We start from the raw sequence: 11,015 nt of genomic DNA, 5'->3' as shown, positions 1-11,015 counted from the left end.
TTTCTAAAACTTTAACAATGAATTTACTGAAAGTTTGTGTTGTTCCATCTAACCACAGTCTCCCCTGAGCTGCTCAGCTCACTAAGGACTGCAGCACTTCCAAGCTGGAGACTGTGTCAGAGCTAAATTTCTCAGCAACTGTCCTGTGCTTGCTCACAGAAAAGATCAGGGGGCTTCTGAACAAGATGTGACATCCACTTCCTTGGAGGCTGATTCCTGTAACAGCCCTCCTGCTAAAGAAGTGGTCAACAAAGTGAGGATGTGTGTAACTGGAAAGGTCATCACTGCTTATGTTCATTGAAGTGACATCTGAAGTGATTACATGCACATACCTTAATGAATCTGGCAAACACTTTATTTTCTATTTTAAGGTTAGGGCTAGATTGCTATTTTGATAGACTAACATCACTCCAGAAAATCATACTTATATTAATTATTATTCTTTTAATTTAYGCCTCTTTTACATAATTCAGACATAAAACTCTTATTTCCTGTACTCTTTGCATGACTGAAAAATGGAGCATATCAACCCTGTGAAAGGACTTTTCAGGAATAAACAAGATGATTTAAATATACAAAGTCAGTTGAAGAAAAAGTTAAAAATAACAAAAGGAAAGTCAGGAATGAGAAAAATAGATGTTCATCTGATGGCAACATATATTATGTAGGTTAAAAGTATTCTAGATTTTTTTCAGAACTTCACTGTAAATGCAGGCATTGCTTTAACAATAATAGGGAGGTGGACTGCACTGGAAGAGAGAGTATTTTTTTAATAGTATAGAAGTCACTTTTGATCTTTCAGAAGCCTGATGTGGGGGGAGAGAGGAAAATCATTTTAAGAAGAACTTAAAGCATAAGTGTTGATGACTCATGAGCAATTCTGTAACTTGAACAAAGTAAGCAAAAGGCAAAAAATGGAGGGCAACCTCTTGACAAGAGTCTAGATTTTATTATGTAAATGTCACTGTTTTCTCTGTCTGGTTCAGGCAGTTACTGCATTATTCCTTCTCACAGTCCGAATCTGACAAATCAGTCAAGCCCARTTACTGGCCTACAACAGCTCAGTACTTGAAAGATGCCATGGTGTTTTGAATAGACAGCTCATGCTTGAATTCATATTCCTGTTATTCAGACTTGAACCCCCTGATGGTACTGGGGTGTGAGACTRTTTGTCTTGGATTTCATTGGGCATTTTGGAAATGGTGCTTGCTGGCTGACATCCACCAGGAGCATTAATACCCTCTGACCAGGATCTGTTAATCATTAATGTGCTCTTGCACGCAGGCGCTGGCTCTACTGAGTCCACAGTGGGGTACGCTCAGAGAGAGGATAAAACGACATTAAAGAAGGCTACCCTGGAGCAAGGGTGTGGGAGCTGGGGACTCTCAGACAAGGAAAATCAATGCAGCTCTACTTAATCTGCTGGAATTAACAGAGATTTTGGTCATTTGCATTRAAAGGCAGATAAATGCAAAGACCTCTCTGCCAGCGCAGCTGGTGTAAGTTACTGGGATAAGTTTGCACTCAAACTCTCTCTGGTCCTTAGATTGATCCAAGTAAGTGCAAATGGCCTGCCAGCACTTAATTTTTATTTATACAATGCTTCTGCTTTGCTAATCAAGAGGTTTAACTTTGCCATGATTGCTCATAAAAATGGTGTTTTCTCCAGTCATCGATGAGGAATGGCAAAAGACTCAGTGTGTGCCCAGGGAAACCTGCGTGGAAGTTGCCAAAGAGCTGGGTACAACGACCAACAAATTTTTCAAGCCTCCTTGTGTGAACGTGTACAGATGTGGAGGCTGCTGCAACGAGGAGAGTCTCAGCTGCATGAACACAAGTACAACTTACGTGTCAAAAACGGTAAAGGAGGCTGTTCATCTGTTTTCTTTTTACCCTGGCTCACCAAAAAGGGAGGGGAAAGAGGATGTTTGGTTTCTGAGATCCTGTTATGAAAGATCTGTCTGCACTATCATAACAAACAGAAGAATTAATCTTTTATCCATGTGGAGTGAACGCAGGAGTGTGCAATAGCATTTTACATTCACGTTGCACTATTAAAAACTGTTTACGTATTTGTAGAGATGGGAAATCAGTCCCTGAGAAAGTGACTGCAGGCTCATGTGATGACCAGAAGTTTAATCCTTCTTTAAAATATTGTTCCTTGGACTGGGGACCCCTTGAGAGTATTGTCTCATGGGAATCCTTGGTATCAAATGYTTAACTCCAGGAAATTTTGTTGTGTTGAGACGCTGCATTTCAACATTACTGTCTGTGCCAAGAAGGCTGGCTAATAATTTTGGATGTGCAATTTTGCAAGACGAAAGAGGATACAAATTCATCAGGCTGGACCAGATGATCTTAATTAGCATGCCTTAGGATCTGAATGTCCCAAATCACAGATCCCTTARGAAAAGAAAGGTTTAAACCAATAGTCAATTACTAATTAGGTGCAACAGGCGATACCCAAGTTTTAATGACCAGTGCCAAAAACTGAGCATAGAGTAGCCAGACAGCTTCTTTCTGCAGACTCCCACCAGAKGCTTTGTACAGAGATATCTTGCTCCAGTTGGTGATTGAGCTGAATTCCAAGTTTAGTACTTTCAATCTTCCCTGTTGATGAAACCATCTCTGTTCATCAGCAATCTGATCTAGTGGGCAGCACCCCTGCCCATGGGAAGGGGTAAGGGGTTGGAATATGATGCACTTTGAGGTCCCTTCCAAACAARCCTTTCTATGATTCTATGATTCATACCCACAGATGAAGCACAGGAGACTGGTTCTCTTTGATGATCCTTCACCCTTGTGCATTCCTCGTTCATTTGGCGTTATAAATGAAATTCTGCTTATRGAAAAGGCTTTTCTTTAAATCAGAACAAAGATCAAGGGCAGTTGTTTCAAAAAGAAAATTTAAGCCCTCATGGGGAATGGGTCCAATTTACTTCTATATTTATTTTGTGTTTGTTGGAATGTAATTCCACCGTGTCTGGTTGTACTGGAATATAGCTGGAGTAAAATAAATCAGGGCCTGTCCTTCTTGCGTCAATGCTCATTAATTGCTTTCATTCCACACCAGAAGGAGAAAGCTGTTATGAGCTGCTGGCCACACACAAAAGACATCTGATCAGCTCAGGGAGCTAGGTCAGGCTAAAAAGTATTTATTTATTTATGTGTTTTCTGAGCAGCAGTTCATAAGTTTGTTGAAAAACGGCAGTTTTGCAGAGTGTAACATTCCTTCAGCATCCTTCAAAATAAGCATTCCCTCAAAAGTACCCAGCTAAGTTCTACTTCTGGATACACCACCATCAGTCCAGATTTATTCAGCTAATGGAATTAATCTCATATACCCATATTAGTGGGAGCATTTTTCCCTTTGGTATAAAATATCTACTGAAGGATGTTAATGCCACCTACAGTTAGACACTTAACACCTAAGTGTAAATGTCAAAGCAGTCTGGCTTGGGAATACTCAGTTCCTGCAGGTGGATGGAGCTTTAAGCCAAGACATAGTGACACACCAAGGCATGCCCAATGGGTTTGGCATTGCCTCCATGGGAAGGAGGACAGTTTGAGGGGCAGACGGAGTGTGGATCACTTCCACAGCTCCTACACACAGTAGCCCARGGAACCAGAGCCTCCACAGGGCTCCTCAAGATCACTGTTAACAATTTGGGTGCAACAAAGGCAGGCTGCTTTGCTCCTTAAGTTCCTACTATAGTCAACAGAGAGACTCTTCCAGGATGAATCCCTGCAGAGACCCAGCTGAAGCAGAATTAACTTTCCTCTATTTACTCTGTTTCTTCCCTCTATGAGGAGGCTGTGGGGGTTAAGTTAGGTCCCTAAAGATAGGGGACCTAACATACTGTGGTTATACCCAAGGACAGTGAAGCAGCTATCTCTGTAAGTGATAGAGATTCAACTGATGACTGAACCGAGAGCAAAATTCCCAACACCTGCGTCTCTCCCATTTGGCTCCAGCACTTGGTAGAGGTTTTTGAGCTTGTTTGCAAACATTTTTGAGTGGGCTTGGGTGTTTAATTGCTGTAATACAGCACTAGGATGCCTGTTTTGGCAAGTTTCTACCTTGCTGGGCATTGCTTAATCTTCAAAATCCTCAGTGCACTCTTGCTCATTTATATTTATATTTATCATAACTATCTCCAGAAAAAAAGCAAGGGTGGAAAAAATGGTGGGAAAGAATGTGAGATTTTTATTCAAAACTCCAAATATTAAATGTATAATGAAAACTGAAAAATCAATGTTATCTGTCCCACCTAGCTCTTTGAGATCTCAGTTCCCTTGACAAGTGTTCCTGAGCCTGTGCCYATCAAAATTGCCAATCACACAGCCTGTAAGTGCACATCAAACACCCAGCGACACCAGTACACCATCATACGAAGATCTGTCCAGTACCCAGAAGAGGATGGGTAAGTTCCCTCATTTGCAAACCTCTACACRTGTTTAAATWGTTYTGTTYTSACTTGCATGTTWTARTGGTCYATTCTCTTTCTGTTATCCCAAAAGTTTTTCCAAATAAATTATCACTTAGGGTTAAGAAAATTCACCTAAACCATGTGAATTTTAAGCGAATGGACATCAGAGTCCAACAAACTGTAGGGCAGTTCAGCAGTGTATGGAGTCACTGAGACATTTAGGTGCTTGAGCAGGCACTCAAAGTGCTCCTATTTGCACTGTGCTCCTCTGGAGCTATTTGGGTATTTGTGCATAGACACTTTCACCCTGACACAGCAACTCTGCTCGTGCATTATTTAGCCAGGGCACRCTGAGTTCTGTGCTCGAGCTAAAGCCCTCTGCCATACCTTATKGCATGTCAGGTCAGGATCAATGTGAATCGGGGCTTTTCACTTTTTGATCCAGTCTTGGTTTGCATCTGTTGGGGTCGTGGAGTGGAGAAAAGTGACCCCACACCTTCCTCCAAAATATGGCATAAAATACTGGTGGTACTGGTGAGAAAAGGCCACATAAATTAAATAAAGAGTCTAAAAATTCGAATAGCTTGAGTCACTCACTGGAAGTCACTGAAATATCTCTGTCAAGACCTGCATTTGGCTTGTCCCCATTACTGCCCTTCAGTTGGACATCAGGGCTGGGAAGAAGTGTCATTTCAGAAAAGCCACTCCAGCCCTCCCACAGCCTGCTGGCCACTTTGAATCCTTTTTCTAGACAAATACAGAAGAACCTCAGTCTTTTTTTTTAAGTTTGTGAGTTCCCTTCCCAGAGSAAAGGGCCTGAAAGTCAGTCTGTCCCTCTGACACTGAAACAGTCCCATATGCATCCAGGAGCACAGGCAAATTTAAACTGGAGCTGAACCTTCTGGCAGCATGGAAAAAATGAACAGTTACATGGCATAAATACTGCTGGACCAAGACCACCCTGCTCGGTGTAAAGCTGTTTTATGGAAAAGTGGAGCTCCAAAATTGCATGTTTCCTAAGRCTGTAATCTGAAATAGGTGCTGCACTTGCTTTTTGTAGTTACTGGGAGCCAGAGAGCTCCTGCCTGTCAGCAGAACCACCCCAGACCAATTCTGTCAGCAGCAGAAATGCACACAGCTGCCAAGCCTTCATGTAGTACAAGTGGCAGATCCAGCACACCAGCAGACTCATTTTGCCAAATGACTACTCTTATGCCCCTAATTTTTTTTTTTTTAAGTTTCTTTCTCTTTTTTTTTTTTTTTCTTCTAGATGCCCCTTTACCAACAAATTTTGCCATAATGGATGGATCTGGGATAGTGACAAATGTGAATGTGTTATCGACACACAGCACTCCAGCAGACGAGAAGGTAAACCTGAAATAACAAGACACTTTTGCATACTAACTCCAAGCTCTTTGTGTCTCATTCTGATCTTATTTTTTCGTTTTTCATTGAGAGAATCACAGTTTTTATTCCAAATCCCTAGATGGAACTTGGATTATGGTGTGGAAACTCACCTGAAAATAAATACACATATGTGCTTCCCCCCATCTCATGATTTTTTGCTCCGATGTCTTACTCTCTTTATATTAGCAACCCAAGTAGGACATAAGAAAATACTTGTAAGCTCTTGTGAAACAGGCACCATGTACAAGTTCTTACTTTACATGCRCCTTAAATTGTATGATGGGCATTAGGGAAACTTCTTAACTGTAGAAAAAAATGCCCTGGAATACATTAATACATTGCATGGGTCAGGTACTGATTTTTTTTTTTTTTAAGTTCTTAAGGAAAGAATTAATAGGGAATAAGACAGGCAAAACCAGTCCTGCATGCTAGCTGTAGTCAGTACAAAATAAATTACATAACCTTTCAATGTATTTGAGTACTTTTAATGATAATCTCAAGTTATTTGGGAATCTTTCAAACTGATATACCCTACATTCTGAGAAGCATTTATATATACTCCTTCAGGTATGTGAAAGGAAATGGATGAGGGTAAAATTCGAAGAAGAGTAATTACTGTCCTTCTTCCTCTGCTTCTCCTGTAAAATTTTAATCTGTCAGAGAAATTTGCAGGCAATATTCTGGGCAGTAATTGTGTAAGTCTAAACATACTTACCAGCAATAAATATTAAGAGAAGTTAAATTGTCTCCAAGTCCTGAGTAAGGTTTTTAAAAAYTGTTTTTCTCAGGAAATTGTACTGGTCAAAATAACATGATCATAGCACTAGAGCAGACAGAGAAGGAAACCTTGCCTTTGTGCTGTAACCTACMTGCAGCAAGAAAAAGGATAAACCACCCAAGGCAACAATAAATCAAGCTGGAGAGCAAATCCTGGACTAGCAAACTAAAATAAATCTAAATAACCTCATAAACTTTCCTTCTGATTACAAGCTCCTAATGTTAATAAGCAAGATATAATTTTCCCAGTGGTTTCTCTTGGATCTTTTCTCACTCTGGGTAAGATCCTCTGACCATCAGATTAGGCAGTCAAACTCAGGTTAGACTTTCACTCAAGGATTAGTACTCTGTATTTCAGAGTSACTCCAGAGGACTGAGAATAGCCAGAACCCTCTTAATTCTGAGTCTTTTGTAAAGTCAGCTTGGAGCATTAAAATTTGTGGCTTGTTGAATTATGGCCTTTGTTGACATAGACTCAATACTTCCTCAGAAAAAATATCATTCTCTGAAGTACATTGTGTTTGGCAAGTGGCTGGGACAAAATAACTTAAAATCTGTCTTTGAGGTTGAAATAAAGTGAGATCGAAACACTCTACACCACTTCACACATGCCAAGCTTTATCACCCCAAGGAAAGGGTTTGTCTTCCAAGAATTTTGGGCAGACTCCCTCCTCCCTTTCAACAGGCCTTGGGTTTTATTCTATCTAGATTGCAGTTTCTCAGCATTGAGTAAATAATCATGAAGGTTTTTTTCAAGTAATGTGCAAGCCTTTTCTGCCCCTGAGATGAGGGATCAGATGGCAGAGGTGTAGGGTACATTTCACATTCCATAGGTTAAATCCAAGAGCTAATTGTAAAGCCACAGGAAATTACCTTCCCAATGATACATTCTATGTTGTGACCTTTAACCAGGGATGTGTTGTTTGTATTTTAATAAAGCTTTCACAAAATGTGTTCCCTTTTTGCTAGGATTACCTTCATACTGCACTCCAGATGTGTATTTTGAGGGAAGATAATAGACAGTGAATTCTCTTGGCTGCTTTGGAGTTTTTTTTCTTCCCAAAACAAAGTATTTTCTTTTATCTTTGACAAATGTGAATGTGCTTTGTGTTGAAGTGCTGGGCCAGCTTACCTTACTAGAAATAGCATTACTCCTTAAAAATTTCTACAGTGACTGTGAAGTACACATGTGGTGGGTGTGGTAGTTTGCATTTTGTCATGGGTATAGACTAAACCCTTTTTGAGATTTTATTTTTAAAACTTGCTGTCCAACAAAGATTTGTGAACTTCAAAACATAACACTAGGCTCTTGTCATATACATACCAAAATTTTTTGTGCTGGGTTCAATCCACAAGAAATAGCAGTATTAGAATAGACTGAAAAAATCAGTTCAATCCTCTCAGCTCCTTTTCTGCATAGGAAGGTACAACAGAAATTGTGAAGTCTAGAATCTATCAGAAAGTACATGTGTGAGTCCTAGCAAATAGAGGACAGAAAGAGTCTCTTCAAAAGCAGGGTTTAGTCATGTAAAGCTTACTGCTAAAAGATGTCTGTGCTATTGCAGGACTCCCTCCTCTTGCTGAGCTGGCTATGTGTGGACAACATATGGAATTTGATGAAGAAAATTGTGAATGCATCTGTAGACATAAGTGTCCCACAGATTTCTTTCAAAGTAAAGAGAACTGCAGCTGCTATTTGTGTAGGGAGAGCCAGGAGAGCTGTGCTCTGAAACACAAGATATTTCATGCTGAAACCTGCAGGTAAGTGATCCTTGTCACTCAGTGTCTACCCTGCAACATCTGAATTAGCTGGCCTAGATATTAGAGGTRCAAGTGCTGAATTGGCTGGGAGGTCCACTTGGGATAAAATATCTTGCTGAAGTTATGGAGATAATAATAATAAAAATGGAGATTATATTTAAAATACTTATTTCATAAAAGGAATCTAAGGTTTATTTGTATTACAAGAAAATCTGGACAAGGCTGCTATTCAGCTGTTAATATATTTTTTTTTATTATTAATCTTTAGGGAATGATGATTAAAACTGTACTTCAACTGATACTAGTTTTTGCAGTGCGATAYCAAGTCTTGTACTCATAGGTAGGCAGAACAAATCCTGTGACAGCTGTTCTCTGCCACAGCTGAAGCAATCTCATGGATGGTTAGGGACAAAGGCTCCCTAAATCTGCACACAGAGCACACAGCACACTCCTTATCCAGTTTGTCCTCAGAGCAAGTAMTTTTCTGAACCTAATGCAATTTTATACACATACAAATCCACTCAACCAGCTCTGACTCCACTGAGAAACAGAAGAATTGTTCTGGAGCTATACTCCATGAATTTCCCTAATCTTTTTGTATTATTAGGTTTGAAGTTTCTGCCAAATCACACATAGAAAATGCCCTCTTAAAACACCTGTTTCCATGCATTAGTTAATTTTTTTAAATTTTTCAGAAAGCTTTRGTCCATGTAGAGACCCAGGAGCTTAGTCTCAAAGTTTATGTAAGGAGAGTCAGCATCCAGTTTCCCTGAGTACCCTGGCAGAGCTGCAGTTCACTGAGTGGTCACCCGCAGGGTCCACTCTCAGAGGTTTAACAGGTTTATTCACAGGGAAGATGCTGTGGAAGAAGTAAACTTTGCATCTTCAGCTTTGAAAATAAGGACAAACACAAAATAGTTGACAAGTATAGAAATAGCTAAAACAATCAGCAGAGTTGAAAGTGAGCATAAACAAATTGGTTATTTATGTGTTTTAGACAGGTGGGAGGGGAGCAATGTAATAATTTGTTTACATGAATCTAGAATCTAGAAATTACTGTACTCTGCACACAGGACTTTAATGCCAGACTTCCATGGCCACTATTTCTGCAGGAGCAAAGCTGAATCATGACGTGAGATAAACTCTTTGCACTATCCAGTGCTGACCCTTGGGACTCCACTGCTCTTAAGTAATGAAAGCATCACTTAAGTCATTACTTAAGTGGACAAATGGACCCCTGCAAGACATGTTGCTGTAGGCAAGAATTTTCAGGCAGCAAATTCTTGTCTCCCTGTGTTGTAGGCAGTCAACACTTTCCCAAAGAGCATCTAGGGAGCATTGAAATGTTCAATGAAGAAAAAGTTGAGGAATATGACAGTGAAGAATTGTCATATTAAAATGTTTATCTGTTTTGCTTTCTTTCTCCTTTATCAAACAGCTGTGAAGACAGGTGTCCATCCCAACCCAGAACATGCCCAACTGCCAAACCAGTGTGCTCCAGGCATTGTCGTTGTCCAAAGGAGAAGAGAGGTTCTCATGGGTCCCAGAGCAGAGAAACTCCTTGACTAAGCTTCCCTTATTCTTCAAAAATCCACTGCTTTGCAAAGTAGCTGTCACTGACTTTCAAACRATAGTAAACATGAACATCTTCCACRTTAATAGCAGAAGAATTAATCCAGTCTGCATCTATTTATTAGAGTAATGACTAACTGCAGGTGAATCCTCTGGGACAYTGGTAAGAGGTAACAACAGCTGATGAATTTCTGGCTTCATGGAAGAAAGAGTGCCAAGTACCAGTTCAATGTTACATTATGGAAGATGAAGCTGTGTGTTGGAAATAGAGTCACAGTCTCCAGCCAGTCATTCAGAAACTGAGACTTGATAATCTTAGCCTCTGAATCCTTAGCTAATGCAGCTCCTGGGTAAAACTTTCTTCAGAAATTCAGTGTACAGAATTTGGCTTCTAATAGATTCAGCACTGAGTTATTTGATCTACTGTCCAGCTTTGATTATCATTTTGTGTTTATTGTACAACTACTGTCAGATGTGCCATATTTAAGTGTATATAAGAAAATAAATACATCAGTTATTCGAGTGGATTTGATTTTTCTCTGTAATTTCAAAACTCTGCCCAACAAAAAGAAAATATGCAAAACCCCAAAGTAATTTCAAGTAGAGTTTTCTTACGTTTGTTCCACAGACACTGGCTTCTGCCCAAACCCAGTTCGAAACAAGGTCACTTGACCTAGCATTTTCGGTTTTAAAAAAAAAAGCAATTTTTGCCATTTCTGCCTGACAGCATGTGTGATTTATTTATTTGTTCCTGGTGTAGTGCATTAATCTTCCTAAGGGGATAACAGTCCACTAGTGCTAAGTCTTCAGTGAATTTTGGAAAAGCACAGTTCACTAGAAGATGATTTTAGTTTTTGTTTACCATGCTATGAGAATATCTTCTTTGCACTGAAATTCCTCTCACRAGTGTGAGGCCTGAGTAACAATTCTTTAACCAGATCAAGTAAAAGGATGGTATTATTTTCTGAGGCACTGAAATCTGGTGTGAGCTAGTCCAGAGAAAATATTATGAGCAATAGGCCTGAACGGGAAGAGATATTCTTGACATCTGCATGATTTTTTCCCATT

The 11,015-nt window shown here is 39.8% G+C and overlaps 1 protein-coding gene across 1 annotated transcript in view; it reads left to right on the top strand.

Moving 5' to 3' along the window:
• Positions 1–10,643, top strand: part of VEGFD (vascular endothelial growth factor D) — a 29,865-nt gene extending 19,222 nt beyond the window's left edge. The window contains exons 3-7 of the mRNA XM_057375123.1: positions 1,670–1,860; positions 4,276–4,424; positions 5,701–5,798; positions 8,180–8,375; positions 9,814–10,643. Of these exons, the coding sequence (XP_057231106.1) occupies positions 1,670–1,860; positions 4,276–4,424; positions 5,701–5,798; positions 8,180–8,375; positions 9,814–9,940 (761 nt within the window). The 3' untranslated portion in view covers positions 9,941–10,643. The remainder of the gene's footprint in view (positions 1–1,669; positions 1,861–4,275; positions 4,425–5,700; positions 5,799–8,179; positions 8,376–9,813) is intronic.
• Positions 10,644–11,015: the final 372 nt, after the last annotated feature.

This window comes from Malurus melanocephalus, unplaced genomic scaffold (assembly GCF_030028575.1).
Source record: "Malurus melanocephalus ecotype Western Australia unplaced genomic scaffold, MMel_1.1 scaffold_239, whole genome shotgun sequence".
NCBI lineage: Eukaryota > Metazoa > Chordata > Aves > Passeriformes > Maluridae > Malurus > Malurus melanocephalus.
The sequence above is the reverse complement of the archived record's forward strand: the minus strand, read 5'-3'. Positions and strand labels throughout refer to the sequence as shown.